The following is an 18875-nucleotide window of genomic DNA, read 5'->3' as shown; positions in this document are numbered from 1 at the left end:
AGGAAGCCAGTGTAGCTGATAAGGAGGGAATGAGAGGGAGCAACTTTGTGGGAAATGCAAAAGACAGATTTCAAGGATAACAGAACAAGAATACTCTTTGAAGAATCTGGTCTGTGACCAGGAGAAATCATGGGCCTATTAAAGAAACTTTCTTCATGTGCGTAGATGGGTAGCAGTAAAATAGCAAAGAATAGGATCATAAAATTAGAAGTCACACAGACAGAAACTGCAGTTTCGCCACTAAACAGGCCTCAGTTTCCACAACTGTAAAACAGATGATACAGATAATCCTCGCTTTGCACAGTAGTACAGGTCCATAAAAACAACCATACAAGCTCTAACACTGCAAAGTAAACTTAATTGGAAAATTATGGTTACCCTGTGACCTTTAACATTTTTTGACAAAATGTTAAAAGCTCCTTTACTACTAAGTATAAATATATAGAGAAATGAAAAAATAGTATAATTAATATTTAATACACTGTTACTTACAACATTATAAACAATGAGAATTAGTGTTTTTTCTTTGTAAGAGAACTACACAAAGTTTTTGAACACCACATGCCTTCTTCAGCATTTAATTTAGGATACAGATAATGGATCTCTTCTGCCCCTGGGCAAATTGTCCTACGCTTCTAAATTTGGATCAGTTTCCAACATCTTATCCTTTGCACTTTCAATGTCACGAAATATCTCAAAGAGTTCCTTTAGTGTAAAGGTTTTGAACACACCACCCTGTCTTGGACACCATCACTCTTCATCTCAGCCACTTTCCTCCAGTAACTCCTTTGTCAGTAACTCTGCCTTCACTAAGTCCCTCTGACTGCATATCTAGAATCTCTTTAAACAAAAACAAAACAAAAAAAACAAAACAAAAAAAAGACTTCTTAAGGGGGGGTGGGGAAAGGGAAAGGGCAGAAGGAGAGGGAAGGTTTTTTTAAATTATTATTTTAGATTTTTCTACATATTTACTTGAGAGAGAAAGTATGTGCAAGAGTGTGGGGGAGGGCAGAGGGAGAGAATCTCCAGCAGACTGCACTGAGCCCCACATGGGGCTCAATCTCACGACCCCAAGATCAGGGCCTGAGCTGAAACCAAGAGTTGCCTGTTTAAACAGCTGCATCCCTCAGCAGTGGTGTCAACATTTCCAGTCAGCTATTTCTCCTATAACTTAGTTTACATTATATTCAAATTTAAATTCCAAGCTTATCCCTTTTTGTTGTTTTGCTGCACTTCCAGCTTTGTTAGCAAATTTGTTTTTTTTTTTTTTTTAAAGATTTTATTTATCCATTCATAGACACAGAGAGAGAGAAGCAGAGACACAGGCAGAGGGAGAAGCAGGCTCCATGCAGGGAACCCAACGTGGGACTCGATCCAGGGTCTCCAGGACCATACCCCAGGCTGCAGGCGGCACCAAACTGCTGCGCCACTGGGGCTGCCCAGCAAATTTGTTCTTTCTCCATCTCACAACCTTCTCACAGATCATAACCTGAGCTGCTATCAAGAGTTGGATGCTCAACTGAATGAGCCACCAAGAAGTCCTGGAGGACTGGTATTATTTAACGAAACTGTGTAAGGGAAATCTGTATATAGTGGAACCATGCAAAAGTGAGTATTGCCTGTATCTACTTCCTAGGGTTGCTGTATGATGAAGAGATGAAGAAAATGTTCAATAAACTGCTTATGACAGTGCCTGAATGCCCATACGAATCTATTACCACTACTGGAATTATAGATAAAGGGGGATAAGAAGGCAAAAGATACAGAAGACCCATAATTGACAAATGAAGATTCTAGATCACAAACAGAACATACATACTCAAGACAACAGGAGGAAGTAAGAGCCAAGAAAGGGGAAAAGGAGGTTCTTGGACCCTCATATGAGAAGTGAAAGCAGAGGTAGCAAAAGGCTGGCTTCCAGACAGTATGAAGCTCAGCCTAAACATTGAGCAGGGTGGATAAGGAAGTGAGGGCTGGTGAGTGGAATAAACTCAGAATCAGCTGCTACTGAAAATGAAAGACAGTTAGCCTGGGATACGTATAAAAAACCGGAGGTGGAAGAAAAGGCCCAGATCAGGTTAAACAGGATCAACTTAAAGTAGATTCTTAAAATTATACTCCAACTAAAATGAATCAAAATTCATTCATGATTAGCTTACATTCAAATGGACAAATATGGTAGATAATTTTAAATTTAATTTTAATCACTTATAATCACTGTATTAATCCCACAATTTTTTTTTTACCAACTCTAATCTCTTTCACCAAAACTTCCTCCTTCTAAATTCTTACTCCCACACAAGTTCCTCTTCAATAGCCTCATGCCTTCTACAGCTAGCATATCAGTCCAAATTAAAATCAGGCCAAATGACAACAAATAAGTAGCAGGAAAAAAGAAAAGTAAATTCAGTACATATACGTCCACCCTAATCTCTTCCAGCTCAAAGCCATAATGACATATCTTTAACTTCACAGCTAACAGTATTAGTAATGAAAACAATACATCAGAAATAAACCATATGGTAGATTAAAATCTTCACATTTTCTCTACTCACAAACCTATAAACAAATATGTAAATAAGCCATTACCTAAAAACAAGGTCCGCAAGCTTCTGCTGAATGGTCATCTCTCTAAAATGATCATTACACTAAGACTGATTTGAGATGTTTACTACGTGTTAAAAAATAAATAGAAGAATCAAGAATTCTTTAGAACAGGGATTCTGGGTGGCTCAGCGGTTTGGCGCCTGCCTTTGGCCCAGGGCATGATCCTGGAAACCTGGGATCAAGTCCCATGTTGGGCTCCCTGCATGGAGCCTGCTTCTCTCTCTCTGCCTATGTCTCTGCCTCTATCTCTCATGAATAAATAAATTTTTTAAATCTTTTTTTAAAAAAAATTCTTCAATAAATTGGGGCGCATGGATGGCTCAATTGGTTGAGCGTCTGCCTTGAGTTCGAGTCCTAATCCCAGGGTCCTGGGACTGTGCTCCACATTCGGGCTCCCTGCTCAACAAAGAGTCTGCTTCTTCCTCTGCCTGTCCCTCTCCTAACATGCTTTCTCTCAAATAAATTTTAAAAATCCTTAAAGAAAAAAAAAAGAATAAAATTTAACTGTCAGTTTACAGAGCAAAGTTTTAAGAGTTATCAAAAACATTCTTTCAGCACACAACAAGGCAAACTAAGAAAACTGCAGCAGACAGGCAATCTGTCCAAAGTCATGTGGTGAGCATTAGAGGGTGAAAACTAACTAGGTCTTCTCACTTTGTCCCAACTGTATCCAGTCAACTAACTACACACTGCATGGTATATTCACTATAATATAAAACAGATGAAATTTAAAAAGAATCCCTAACAGTGTTCTATGTGCCATAAAATCAAGACTGTCAACACAAAGGCTCCTGGATGGCTCAGTGGCTGAGCGTCTGCCTTTGACTCAAGGGTCAAGATCCCAGGGTCCCGGTGGAGTCCCACATTGGGCTATCTGCAAGGAGCCTGCTTCTCCCTCTGCCTATGTCTCTGCCTCTGGCTTTCTGGGTCTTTCATGAATAAAATTAAAAAAAAAAAAAAAGGTTTCAATTCTATCCAAGGAGTAGAATTAGAAGAAGAGAAAGAAAAAAAAAGAGCAAGCAACCAACATCACAAGTAAATCAGTTATAAATCACCCTGCACTTGATAGCTTGGCATTTTTATAGAGAAAAGTAGAAAATACCCAGCCTTGAATCTGAATGGCTAAAAGTTCCCTACCATGGGATTCCTAATTCTTGAAAGTTACTTTTTTAATACTTTAGGTCCACTGGCAGGCCTACTAAATATATCTGATTAATAGATCTCACCAAAAAGTGATATAACAGTTATTTGTTATTCTACCAATTTCATTTTTACAAAATAATAAACTGAGAGGGGGCACCTCGGTGCTTCAGTCAGTTAAGCACCTGCTTTCAGCTCAGGTCATGACCCCAGGGTCCTAGGATTAAATCCCACATCAGGCTCCCTGCTCAGTAGGGAATATGCTTCTCCCTCTCACTCTGCCTCTGCCTGCTGCTGCTCCCCTGCTTATGTTCTCTCCCTCTCTCTATTAAATAAATAAATAAAATCTTTAACAATTATAATAATAAACTGACAGGAGCAAGGCTTCAAAAATTATTTGCTAGTGGGGGATCCTTGGGTGGCTCGGCAGTTTAGCGCCTGCCTTCAGCCCAGGATGTGATCCTGGAGACCCAGGATTGAGTCCCACTTGCAGGGAGCCTGCTTCTCCCTCTGCCTCTGCCTCTCTGCCCCTCTCTCTCTCTCTCCCATGAATAAATAAATAAAATCTTAAAAAAGAAAATTAACATCCATTTCTCAATTTGCCCCACCCACCCTGCATCCAAATTTTAAAATTCATTTTCCAGGATCTAGTAATAAAGTATTTTTCTCAATTGTGAATAAAGATAAAATGGCAATACTGTTGCAAAGAGTAACAGCTTTCATTACACAGTCCTTACAGGAAGGAAACAAATTATAGTATGTGTCAGATATAACCCATATGCCCCTTGACAGGAAGATGAGCACTTAATCTTCTTTCCCCTTTCCATTCATCAGTGGGGAATATATGGCAAAAATCACAGACCTCTAGATAATACTTCCATAATTAGAGAAAAAAATGACAATGATTCAAAGAATTCCTAACAGATGCTTTAATAGAACTCCTGGGGGCCATTTTTAATTCACAAAACTGTTCATCTTTTGAAGATCAACCCAGGAAATAAACATTTATGTCATCTTATATAACTACTATAAACCCCTCTGAATCAGCTCAGGGAGTGCCTAGAAAAACTCTCAAACTACTCACCGCTTCTCTTCCCCTAGGGATAACGAAAAGAGCTTTGAAATTTCTTTTTCCAGGCGACAAAATGGATTTTTTTTAAAAGTTAAAATAGAGTACCACACATATTCATGTTCTCATTTTCCTTACTAATTCAAGTGTGCCCTGCTGCTATTCAGAAACACTTCAAAGAGAGGCACTTACTTCCTGATTACACATTCAAATAAATGCATAACATGCATTTCAACTTGGAATCACTTTCTTAAGAAATTAACTAGTAGAAACCACGTTACTGCAACATCATGGTTGAAGTCATGCCAAAGTCAAAATTTTAATACCTAAGATAACTTCCTCAGCTACACTGTACAAAAATATTAAGTCGATACTATTACCCACTATAACTTAAAAGTATTATTGTGTTGGTTAGTGTTATTTATTAAATGTGTAACGAGACAGAATTAAAAAAGAAGAATTTCAACCCAAAAAGAAACATTAGAATTTAATGACTCTCCTTTCCTCACTTTCAAGCTGGCTATACCAGAAACCAAGTCTCTGCAGAGCAGCATATGCTTACATAAGGGTAGTGATCCAGAAGCAGACAGCATGCTTGACACATCCCAAGTCAAAGAAAATATACCCTCCACCCTAGAGACTTACAGTTTAAGTCAGAAAGACAACTTTAAGACATAAAACATACAGATGACAAGCAGTTAATGATTTTTTGGAATTTATATTTTGCTTTTCCTGCTCAAGTTAAATGAAGACCAAGAGAAAATGAATTAAATGATGGGAGTGGAGGAATGGGAATCAATAATGAGCACGTTTTAAATTAATCACAGTTCTCAGAAACATGGCAAGGGAAGGAACTGGAATGGGACCCAACATCAGACCAAGCCATCAGGGGAGCACATAAAAGAAGACATCCACAACAATAAGAGGAGAAAACAGGATGAAAATGATACCAAGATGGCAAGGGGAAAAGTCAGGACAACACTCAAAGATGCCAGAACTCAAAACAAGAGTATGAGAAAAAAAAAAAAGCAGATTTCTTGGTAGCTTTAATGAAGAAAATGATCATACTAATCTGAAAACCTAATTAACTTTTATCTTTCTCAAAATGTTAAATATTTCTCTACTATTGCTCTTCTAGACTATCATTAAGAACACTTTTTGAAACCCATACTCAACATTCCAGGGTAGGAATACTTATCAATTTTCTCCTGTGAAATATCAAAGAGCCCATATATAAGATAGAGTTCATGATTCCAACCTGATTAAAATCACACTAACAAGACCAAATTAAAATGCCATCTCTCACATACAAAGCAATGCTTCAAGTCTTCACATCATCAACTTCCCAAACCCAGATTCCACTGTCTCCTGTCTACCTCTCAAACCCTACTCAAAGAAGTAATTGACAGTTACTTTGTCCTGATCACATCTGCCTTTTAACATCTATCTTCTAGGCTGCCTATATTAGATGTGAGTACATCAGTCTGAGGCTGTCAACATCTGCCCTGGACAGGAGACCAATTTTTACCACCTTCAATCTAACTCTAGGCAGTTGCCAGGGAGAAAATTATGCCTTGAGAACCTGACAGCTTGTGCTCAATATCCTTTTGTCAAGGATAAAATACATCATTATTTTCCTTAAAGCTGCCTTGCCAAGATTCATAACATTAAAATATATATACATACACACACATATATATATATGTAAAATACATACACATACATACATGTGCAAATACCTCTCCATATATGTGTATATTTTTCTCTATATATACAAATGATTCAAGCTATACCAAAGAAGATGGCACCTATGTCCTCAATTTTAACCACACAATTACCAAGATAAACAAAAGAATGTCCCTTTAAACATTTTAAATAAAATAAAAAAATAAAGTAAAAAATGACTCATAATATCAATTAAAAATCCTCATTGCTGGGGCACCTGGGTGGCTCAGCGGTTGAGCATCTGCCTTTGGCTCAGGTCATGATCCCAGGGTTCCAGGATTGAGTCCCACATCGGGCTCTCTGCAGGGAGCCTGCTTCTGCCTCTGCCTCTGCCTCTCTCTCTCTCTCTCTCTCTCCTCTCTGTGTGTATTCTCATGAATAAATAAATCCTTAAAAAAAAAAAAAAAGAAAGGTTCTTCTAATCTAATCTTCTTCATCCTCCTTTATTGATTGGTTGAATCCCTGTTATTTTTCTTATTGATTGGAATTTTACCACATTCTCAGGGATTGAGAGGTCTTATGGGGTTGGAAGTGTGCAGGGGGAACAGCAGTGAGCGAGGGAGAGAGTGTCTTAAAGCAGACTTCACCCTGAGCACAAAGCCTGGACAACTCTGATGACCCTGAGATCGTGCGATCACAAGATCATGACCTGAACAGAAACCAAGAGTTGGATGCTGAACAGACTACACAACCCAGGCACCCTTTGAGAAAACTTTTTTTTTAAGATGTTATTTATTTGACGGAGCACAAGCAGAAGAGGGAGAAGCAGGCTTCCCACTGAGCAGGAAGCTAGATGTGGGGCTCTATCCCAAGACCCTGGGATCACGACCTGAGCCAAAGGCAGACATTTAACCCACTGAGCCACCCAGGCACCACTTGAGAAAACATTTAATAGTGAAACCAGATAGATCTTCTCAAATGGCTAGAAGGTGAAAATAGAGTAAATTTCTTTTACTGAACTTGTCCAATAAATAAAAATCAAATACTTTAATGTTTGGTTTATAGTTTTCCCTTTTTCATGTTTATTTATATTAGACAGTATTTGTCTTAAGATTTCTTTGGAGGCTTTTTTTCCCCCCAAGTTCTGGCTTTTGAATTGGTATTCCATTTCAGGTAAGCTTTGATTATAGTCCAAGTGTTTTGTCCTTGCATGGAAGTAGAACTTCAACTTATTGAGAGCAATTGATGTCATTCAATACTAAGTCTCAGTCATTAAAAGAACCATCTTTTCTGTAGAAAATATCTTGTCAGTGTAGAGCAAAATAACAGTAATATTGGTCTACTAAAAAAATGGAGTTAAGGGATCCCTGGGTGGCGCAGCGGTTTGGCGCCTGCCTTTGGCCCAGGGCGCGATCCTGGAGACCTGGGATCAAATCCCACATCGGGCTCCCGGTTCGTGGAGCCTGCTTCTCCCTCTGCCTGTGTCTCTGCCCCTCTCTCTCTCTGTGACTATCATAAATAAATAAAAATTTTTAAAAAAATGGAGTTAAAACTGTTCAGTTTGCTAGCATCTGCTTGATCTTAGTAGCTATAGTTGATTGGTGAGCTTATCTTTAACAGTCTTGTTGCACAGATATCAAAAAGATAAAAACTTTTAAGTCCAACTGGGAAATTATTTAATAAAAAATAGTTTTGGGAGGCAGGCCCGGTGGCACAGCGGTTTGGAGCCGCCTGCAGCCTGGGGCGTGATCCTGGAAGACCTGGAATCGAGTCCCACATCGGGCTCCCTGCATGGAGCCTGCTTCTCCCTCTGCCTGTGTCTCTGCGTCTCTCTCTGTGTCTATGAATAAATAAATAAAATCTTTAAAAAAAAAAAAAAGAAATCCTTTAAAAAAATAGTTTTGGTTTTTTTTTATTTTATTTATTTATGAGAGAGAGAGAGAGAGAGAGAGAGAGAAAGGCTCAAAGACACAGGCAGAGGGAGAAGCAGGCTCCATGCAGGGAGCCTGACGTGGGACTCGATCCTGGCTCTCCAGGATCACACCCTGGGCTGAAGGCGGTGCTAAACCGCTGAGCCACCTGGGCTGCCCTAAAAAATAGTTTTAAACATTATAAATTCCAAAGTTACACTAAGCTAAAAAAAAAAAAATTCCTCTAATTAGTGTAAAATTTTTTACAAGAAAATAAAATGCTGTCACGGCTAGAATTAAAACAAGGGTAAAATGGGGACACCTGGGTGGCTCAGTGGTTGAGCGTCTGTCTGCCTTTGGCTCGGGGCGTGATCCCAGAGTTCTGGGATGGAGTCCCACATCAGGCTCCCTGCATGGAGCCTGCTTCTTTGCCTGTGTCTCTGCCTCTCTGGGTGTCTTTCATGAATAAATAAAATCTTAAAAAAAAAAAAAAAAAAAAAAAAAAAACTGGGATGCCTAGGTGGCTCAGTGGTTTAGAGCCTGGGCCCTCAGCCCAGGGCATGATCCTGGAGACCCAGGATTGAGTCCCATATCGAGCTCCCTGTATAGAGCCTGTTTCTCCCTCTGCCTGTATCTCTCTCTCATGAATACATAAATAAAATCTTAAAAAAGAAAAAAAAAAAACTAGAGTAAAATGCATATGCATTTAGCCAAAGACTTGAAAGGAAACACAAAGCTATATAAATATAAAATATTACTTATAATCATTAAAAAATGTAATAGTGTAAATCTAAAATAACATAGAGGACTTCTACGTAAACATTGATGAAAGAATCAAAAAAAGATCTAAATAGAAGGAATATTTTTGTTGTAGACTGGATGATTAAATACACTAAAAATATCAATTCTCCCAAATTAATTACAAGTTTAACGTAATTCTATCAAAACACCAGATTTTTTGCAGATACAGATAAGTTTATCTAAAATTTATATGGAAAAACAAGAGATAGAATAACAATTCAGGAAAATATTAAATGGGAGGAATCATTCTACCCAATTCTCAGTCTCCCACAGATATAGCAATAAAGCCTACGTGGGTATTGGCAAAGGAAAGACACAGAAATCAATGGAACAAAATAAAGAACTCAGACATAATCCCACTCGATCACAGCTGACGAATTTTTAACAAGGGTGCAAAAGCAATTCAATGGAGAAAATAGAGCCTTTTCAACAAATGGTAATGGGGGAACTAGATGTCCATGGGGCGGGGACGGGAGGGGGTTAACACATCCTAAACTTCACATGTTATACAAAATTTAACACAAGAGGAGTCATAGATTTTTTTTTTTTAAGATTTTATTTACTTATTCATGAGAAACAGAGACACAGGCAGAGGGAGAAGCAGGCTTCATGCAGGGAGCCAGACATGGGACTCGATCCCAGGTCTCCAGGATCACACCCCAGGCTCAGGCAGCACTAAACCACTGCGCCACCGGGGCTGCCCTTTTTTTTTTTTTTTTTAAGATTTTATTTAGGAGTCATAGATTTAAATGTAAAACATAAAACTAAAAAACTTTAATATATATATATAGAGAGAAAATATATATATAAAACTAAAAAACTTTAAAATATATATAAAATATAAATATTTTATATTTTATTATATATATTATATATATATATATTATATATATATAGAAAATCCTCCTGACTAAACCCTGGTGAAGACTTCTTTGATACCAAAAGCACCATTCATGAAAGTAGGAGGTCAATAAACTGGACTTCCTCAAACTAAAGACCTTTACTATGCAAAACACTTGTTAACAGGATGAAACAACAAGCTATATCCACACCATGAAGCAGTCACAGAATACTACCTAACAACAAAAAGTTACAAACTATTGATATACCAACTTAAAAGGCTCTCAAGGGCCTCCTGTTGACTAAAAAAAGCCAATCTCAAAGGTCATATACAGTCTGATTCCATTTATACATTTGCTTGAAATGACAGAATTAGACATGGAGACAGATTGGCTGACAAGGGTTAGGGGTGCTGGGGAGTGTAAGCGGAATGGGTGTGACTATAAATATATGGAGGTAAGCATGGGGGACGACTTTACTATGGTGAAGGTGATAGTTCTGTATCTCGATTGCACTGGTGGCTGCACAAATCTACACAAGTGATAAAACCAGAGAGTTATACAGGTATATTGTGCCAGTATGGATTTCCTGGTGTTCATACTGTACCACAGTTCCTTAACATAAAACGACTGGGAGAAACTCAATAAAGGATACACTGAACCACTCTGTGCTATCTTTGGAAATTCCTGAGATACAAAATTAAAAGTTAAGAAAAATAAAATTCACCTGTGACTAAAAAGTGACTTTTTATTAGCGTAAATAAACACTAAAGCAAACAGTTTAACAGAATTTTTTTTGACTTGACTGAGAACTGGCACAGCAGAATCTTAATGGCTCTAAGCTAAGGAGAATATGCTAATAGTAGGTAAATCCCCTGAAGTTTTTTAGGAGCACACACAGTCTTAACATATACCCTAAATGATTCAACTTACAGGAAAATAAATTATTACAATTTTTCACACACTTGGCCCCTCATTTTTATCTATAAAGAAGATCAGCTATTTGCTTAGGCCAAGCTGGCAGTTAACCTGCAGAACTGGCCCAGTTCTCCTTTCTGACGATTACAGCAGTCCCTTCCTTAACAGCTCCATCTAACCCCTGACCACTGTGATGGTCACCTGACTACTGGTTCTGCCTCTAGGCCTCTCCCAACCCATTTAACTCTTCCTGCACACAGCTGAGAGACTCATCTCCCAGAACACCCCTCTTCCTCATATTCCATGTCACCCAGATGGCAGAACTTCTCAAAACAGGAAGAATGTTAACGAGACATATTTCAGTTTAATTTAAGAAGAAAAAGAGCTTTAAAAATAAACATAAAGCAATGCTGGGAAAAGCTGCTTCCAGAGGTTAGCAAGTCCTGTGTCATTAGATATATTCAAGTATAGGGGAACCTGAACCTTGAGACCACACTATTCCAACCCTGGAATTCTGATTCCCTATCATTTCCTGGAGAATTCTCCCTCCTTCACCTGGCATTCCAAACTATCCACTAAAATTTAGATCCAACCTTTCTCCTTCTAACCTTTTCTCCCAGCACCCTTGACCAATCTAGGCCCAATTATTCCCCATGCACATCTTACATAGTCTGTTTTTCTGAACTAGATGACTTTTTCTCCTCTCCTTTCACCTTTCAAGAGCCAGTGCACCTCTGAAAGCTTTTCCAACCCCATGCTTACTCTCCTACTCATGCTACTTACTTTTCATGTCCAGGTGTCCTAATATAAGCTCTGGGACAAACTCGAAAAACAGCCTCCTATCTGCTAGCAGACAGTCTCTCCTCAGAGACCACATGGTCACCCAGTTCTTTCCGCACTGTGATTTCTGTGACGTGAGACTTTTCCCAGGAAACATACTAATGTCCAGTACACCTATCATCCACCCACTTTGCTCAACACATTACCCTCAGAAGCAGTGCAGGAGTACACCAACATGTACCTCAGCTTCTTTGGGTCTTCTCCTTCAACCACCCAGAAATGTCCATTATGCAAAAGTCTCTGGTCTTGGTGTCTGAGACCCAATCATGAAATATAACTAGAAGATTTTTATAACTCTGTTCTAGTAAAAACTATTCCTCATCACTCTACTTCCAACTTACCATCACTGGTCTGTCTTTTTTCAAGCATTTTTTAACGTCTGTCCTTTTTCAAGCATTAATGCCCTTTCTATCTCTATCCTTTGGATATCTCCTACCCAGCTAAGAGCCCTCTTTTTTTCATCAGAGTACTTACTATTCAAGCATTCATAAAATACACTGATACTCTTTTTTAGGTATTGTTAAAAATACACACAGACACACACACACACATATATATGTATATATGAGGAGTCACTGCTAATATAAGATTTCCTTTTGGGGAGATGAAAAATTCTGGAATTAGATAATAATGACAGCTGCACCACTCTATGAATCTACTAAAACCACCAATGTATATACTTTAAGGAGTGAGTTTTATAACATTCATATGTTATATGAATCGTATCTCAATTTTTTTTTAAAGAAAGATTCTCTAAACCTACCCCTGTATTTACATTTGGCACTATGAAGGAAAAACTCACTGTAATTTTTGAGACAAGAACCTTTTTTGTCACACACTTCTTGGAGAATATGGTCAAGTATACTCCCCAAACAATTAAGTGCCTATCACAGACCAGGTACCATGACAGGAGCTTGAGAGATTGGTCATCAGACCAGCATAGAACCTGTCCTACTGGAGCCTAGAAAGGGAAAGACACCAATTATCTAATTACCACTGTGATAAGCGCTAGGAAAAGAGGGACATCTGGGTGGCTCAGTGGGTGAGCGTCTGCCCTTCGTCCCAGGGCACGATCCTGGAGTCCCAGGATCAAGTCCCACATTGAGCTCCCTGCATGGAGCCTGCTTCTCCCTCTGCCTGTATCTCTGCCTCTCTCAGGGTCTCTCATGAATAAATTAAAAAAAAAAAAAAAAAAGAGCTAGGAAAAGAAAGTATAAGTAAGAATGACCTAATTGGAGTAGGGGGCATAGGGATAGAAAGGGTCTCCAAGAAAAAAGAGCACATCTAAGAGGCATGCATATGCCTCAGCCCACATAAGGTAGGTAGTTAACTCAATAACTAGTTAGAGGTGATTGGCAGTAAAATGAAACTCCTAGATCACAAGAATTAGGATGGCATGCAAATGGTAATTGGCTACCAACTACCACAGGAGGCTCACGCGTCCACTGCCTTGAGGTAGAGTAGCCATGTGTAAGCATGTGAATGTTTTGCCTACTGACGGTGTTAGTATGGTGAGGTTTTAATGTACTCCTATGTTTGTGTTTATTATTGATGTTATCAGGGGCAAATACAAAAAGAAAATTAAGTTATGCTGAAAAACATATTTAAGTCTCCATTTATAATGATGATTGTGCAGAAAACACAGCACTTTTGTACAAACTCAAAAATGTAAAAAGTTTAACTTTTGGCTCAAAAGTGTTATAAATAAATACTTAAATTGTTTATTGAAAATAGTAAGCTCCTATCTTTAACTCTGTGAAAACCCTAATATGAAGTCAGCTAACCAGAGCCGATGGGTCAAATGAGGCCCACCATCTGTTTTTTAAGTTCTAAAGGAACATGGCCACACCCAATTATTTATATATTACTTATACATCCTTTCCTAACACGACAGTAGAACTGAATAGTGTTAACAGAGACCTTAAAACCAATAAGGTATAAAATATTTACTATTTGGCCCTTTACAAAAAAAAATTTTTTTTTTTAAACGTGTACTAAATAGAAGTACTTGGGCAGCCCCGGTGGTGCAGCGGTTTAGTGCCGCCTGCAGCCCAGGGCGTGATCCTGGAGACCCAGGATCAAGTCCCACATCAGGCTCCCTGCATGGAGCCTGCTTCTCCCTCTGCCTGTGTCTCTGCCTCTCTCTCTCTATCTCTATCTCTCTCTCTCTCTCTCGCTCTGTGTCTCTCATGAATAAATAAAAAATAAAATCTTTAAGAGATAGATAGATAGATAGATAGATAGATAGATAGATAGATAGAGGTACTTCACATTGCTTCAGAACAAAGAAATCTTACGTATCTTTTAACAATGAAGTATCCCAGTGGATAAGCAACGAACTCAAAATACAAAGAATTCTACTTGTCAATCTTCTGTGGAGTTCTAGGTAAATCGTTTCTAGTCTGTGTTTTATATACCAGTAAAATTCAGAGCAGTTAGGTCAGATTTTTGTATAAGGGCTCAGGACCACTAAAGCCAGGGCTGGGAAAAGGTGTTTGTATTAATTATCTTTTGCTGCCTAACAAATTCTCCCAAAAATTTGGTAGCTTAAATTAAACATTTATTTATCTTCTAAGTTTTCTGTGGGTCAGAATTTCGAGATGGTTAGGGTTGCCATCTTTTAACACCTGACTGGAGCTGGAGATCTGCTTCTAAAGTAGATTACTCAGAAGTTTGGCAAACTGGTACTGACAGCTTCCCCCAAAGTGAATAACCCATGAGAAAGAGTCAGGCAGATACTATATTCTCTTTATGATTTTCCTTTCAAAGTAGATAGTATCATTTCCACTATATCCTATTCTTTATAGAAGTGAAAGTCTTTAAGTCCAACATACGTTCAAGAGGATCAAAGCTGGGCTCTACTTTTTTCAGGGGAGGGTGTCAAAGAATCTGCAAACATACTAACACCACTACAGGGTTTCAAATGATGAGCAAACAGTTTTAACAACATAACCAACAAGGCTTAGTTGATTAAAGAATATGCACTTAACCATTTTCATAACATGTACTTTGTTCTATTTATGAGCAGAGATGTTTCATCACCACTTGCTATGATTCTCAAAAAAAAAAAAAAAAAGTAAGCCAACAGAAAAAAGCAAGGCACTTCAGTTTTTCATATCTGATGCAGTAATGATGATGGGAGGCAGTTATATTTTTGTTTTAGCTTTTTCTCCCCCCATGGCAAAAAAACAAGGAGAGAAGGCAAATTACGGTGAATAGATCATGATCATAAATAATTGCAAAGTTGGACTAGGACAGACAAGTACTTACGATTCTGAGCCACATAAAAGATTTTCTCAGATATAAATAAAAACAAGAAAACAGAAATTCAGATATGCATTCAAAATTTGTGGGATTTTTTTTGGGGGGGTGCATGTATTATACCAGGATTGCTACAAATTTACATCAGATAAACTTCCGAAACAAGGAATATATAGAGTTAAATTAAAAGTTACCTATAACCATTAAATGTATTTTGAAAATAAACATCTTAGTTACTAGACTCAAGGAAAATTTGGTGAAATTCATTACTTGCTATTATTTTGAGGCAAAAAGGCCTGGGAGCAAAACTTTCTCAGAGGACAATGAAGTAATGGTTATGTTGATTTCCTTACTAAGAAGCTCAAATATTGTCCTGAACTAGATAGACAATTAAACAGCTTTAAAATAAATTCACTGGGCAGGCCGGTTGGCTCAGCAGTTTAGAGCCACCTTCAGCCCAGGGTGGGATCCTGGAGACCTGGGATCGAGTCCCATGTCAGGCTCCCTGCATGGAGCCTGCTTCTCCCTCTGCCTGTGCCTCTGCCAATCTCTCTCTCTCTCTCTCTCTCTTTCTCTCTCATGAATAAATAAAATCTTTTTTAAAAGATAGATAGATAGATAGATAGATAGATAGATAGATAGATAGATAAAATTAATCCAGTGGTGCCTGGATGGCTCAGTCAGTTGGGAATCTGACTTAGGCTCGGGTCATGATCCCAGGGTCCTGGGATCGAGCCCCCATCAGGCTCCTTTTACACAGGGAGCCTGCTTCTCCCTCTCCTTCCGCCTGCCTCTACCCCTGCTTGTGCTCACTTGCTGTTGCTCATTCTCTCTGTCAAATAAACAGAATCTTTAAAAGTAAATAAATTCATTCAAAGTCCACTCTAATGTGCTGAATAGTGTCCCCCAAAACTCATACCAACCCAGAACCTATGAATGTGGCCTTCTTTGCAAATAGGGTTTTTGCAGATATAATCAAGTAAAGATGAGGTCATACTGGATTTAGAGAGGACTCGAATTCAATGCTTAATATCCTTATAAGAGGAAACTTTGTACAAAGAGATACACAGGGGGAATGCCATGTGACAAGACAACAAATGAAGAGATTGGAGTGACAAATCTATACCAGTCAAGGAATGCCAAGGATTGCTAGCAAACACAAGAAGCTAGCAGAGAACATGCAACAAATTCTTCCACTGAGTCTCCAAGAATCAATCCTGCTGACACCTTGATTTCAGGTAGCTGGCCTCCAGAACTGTGAGGGAGTAAACTTCTGTTATCTAAGCCACCAAGTTTATAGTAATTTACATTATGACAGCCCTAGATAACTAATATATCCACCCATATTATGGCTAGTAACATTAAATTTAAATAATGTCATCATTTACAATATTAGAAACATTTATCTTGAGCCTGAAAATTAAGAAAAGTATTTACCACTCAAGGTTCTTAGTTCATAAATTCACAATAACTGGAGACAGCATGACCATTTAATATACTGCTCCTTTTTTTGAGTATTGTCAGAGGGATGAATTTGACATAAGACTCCAATGGACTATGCACACTACTGTCAGCCATTAGAGATCCAGTGACGTTCTCCCGAAGGCCAGTAAAGCAACTGGACAGAGCAGGAGCTCAGTTCACCTTAGTTGCTACCCAACAGTTCTACAAAAAACTCTCTCTCTTTAAGTCCTTCTGCTGAACCAGAAGTTTAACAAAAAAGTACGAGTTTCAAGAATTTAATGCTCCAGATGTAAAGTCTTCTTACCATACTTGTAAGCATCATAATAACAAGTTTCTCTAATAGGCACTGCTGGCAAGCTGCGGGTTATAATTTCACTTTTTATTAATTCTGAGTTTTCCGGGGGATCCCTGGGTGGCTCAGCGGTTTAGCGCGCCTTCAGCCCAGAGCCAAAGGATCCTGGAGACCCAGAGATCGAGTCCCACGTCGGGCTCCCTGCGTGGAGCCTGCTTCTCTCTCTGCCTGTGTGTCTCTGCCTCTCTCTGTGTGTGTTTCTCATGAATAAATAAATTAAATCTTTAAAAAAAAGAAAAAAAATTCTGAGTTTTCCAAAATAGGATTCCTTTAAGCCCAGATTTGTTTTTATTTCAAACTCTAAACACTCAAGTTTGTATGGCTAATTTAACATACCAACCTGACAGAATGAGGCAACTTCTAGAGTATTTTCAGAAGGGCTGGACATTTTTCCATTTTATCACCCCTATATCTTCAAGCATGAACTAAAAAGAGGTATTATAGAGGATGAAAGGTAAACTTCTGTCCCGTTTATTTCCTTTTTTTTTTCTTTTTTTTTCCGTTTATTTCCTATTAAACTGTTAGAACATTTCTAAGACTCAAGTATTATTTGGCACACCCAAAAAAAGTAGATTCAGAATCTCCAAATACAATGTTTCTTTATTAGCCTATCTCCTGATTAAAAGTCAGTACAACTTAATCCATCTCTGACAACTCAATATTCTTATAAGTTACTGAGCATACAGCAAGTGTAAGAATGAGAATACTGACCACAAAAAAGTCACCTTCAAGGATTGATTTTCTAATTAAAATTATTTTTCCTGGGTAGCTGAGTGGCGGAGCATCTGCCTTTGGTTCAGGGAGTGATCCCAGAATTCCAGGGTTGAGCCCTGCATCAGACTCCCCGCAGGGAACCTGTTTCTCCCTCTACCTACGTCTCTGCTTCTCTCTCAGTGTCTCTCATGAATAAATAAAATCTTACAAAAAAAAAAATTAGAAAAGCCTGCCTCTCTCTAAATAAAAAGCAATATTGACCTACCTTGTTTTCGAACATCTTCTACAGCAGCCACAAGCTCTTCCTTGAGAAACTGACTCTCCTTTGCAATTTTATCCCCCTTCTCCAAAAAATTCTCAGTTGCTTGTTCAACGGATGCAGCCAAAACATGGGCCTTCTTAGAACGGCCTCTCTTCTTATTTGACGGCCCCTTACTATTGGTGTTTACCAGAGTTGTGACCTAAAAGTTTCATTTTTACAAATTAAACTGTAGTCAATTAAAATGAAAACAACAGAAAGATGACTATTGTTAAAGATAGGAAGATTAATGATTCCTAACAAAATGAAACATCACATTTATGAATTCCACTAAGCATTAACAAGTAAACTCTCCGTATTTAAGATATATAACAACAATACTCAATTTAGGTCCCAAAATAATTTGGCCATCTCAATGTACAAGACAATATTTTAATTCTTCAAACATGATAACTAGATTTTAGTTTCATTTTACAAACCAGAAACTGATTAGAAACATGTTAAACACCACTACATGTCATCAAGAAATTCCAGAAAGAGGCTGACAATGAACTTGTTATTTTACATGGAGGTCACATTTTCCACTGTTTTCAACCTGTGCAAAATGTTTTAAGGTAACTTGTTTCTAAATTTGTTTTACAGTTTATTCAAGTAAATCTCAGGAATTAATTGGTAAAGGTCCTTAACAAAGGAAGGATGCCCAAAGTAGTGATGGTGCTTTAAGTCCCAGAACATTAACCATCATTAATATATACAGTACCAGATGATCTGTAGATTAAAGATGACTAAAGATTTGTTACTTAGCATAGCTTGCCACGCAAGAGACCTGCTGAGAGCTATACTGGATGGACTCCAAGAAAGTAAATATTCCTGAGTCTTTCCACACACTTCTACGTATAATTATTAAAATATGTAAATATATATGTATATATACATGTGTGTATTTATAATACTAGCTGCTAACAATTAATGAAATGGCATCACAATGTGATATTTTAACAGAACATACCAAACCCACACCTCAAATTACCGGCTA

The 18875-nt window shown here is 38.2% G+C and overlaps 1 protein-coding gene across 6 annotated transcripts in view; it reads right to left on the bottom strand.

The window, feature by feature from the left end:
• CTNNA1 (catenin alpha 1) overlaps nucleotides 1–18875 on the bottom strand; it is a 184932-nt gene that overhangs the window by 131404 nt on the left and 34653 nt on the right. For 5 of the 6 annotated variants that reach the window (XM_072841227.1, XM_072841222.1, XM_072841225.1 and 2 more), the window contains exon 3: nucleotides 17846–18041. The exons of the other annotated variant lie outside the window; for it this stretch is intronic. In XM_072841227.1, coding sequence (XP_072697328.1) covers nucleotides 17846–18041 — 196 coding nt within the window. The remainder of the gene's footprint in view (nucleotides 1–17845; nucleotides 18042–18875) is intronic. 6 annotated transcript variants of the gene reach the window in all.

The sequence above is a fragment of the Canis lupus genome, chromosome 10 (genome assembly GCF_048164855.1).
Source record: "Canis lupus baileyi chromosome 10, mCanLup2.hap1, whole genome shotgun sequence".
Lineage (NCBI taxonomy): Eukaryota > Metazoa > Chordata > Mammalia > Carnivora > Canidae > Canis > Canis lupus.
This window is presented reverse-complemented; position numbering and strand designations above follow the sequence as displayed.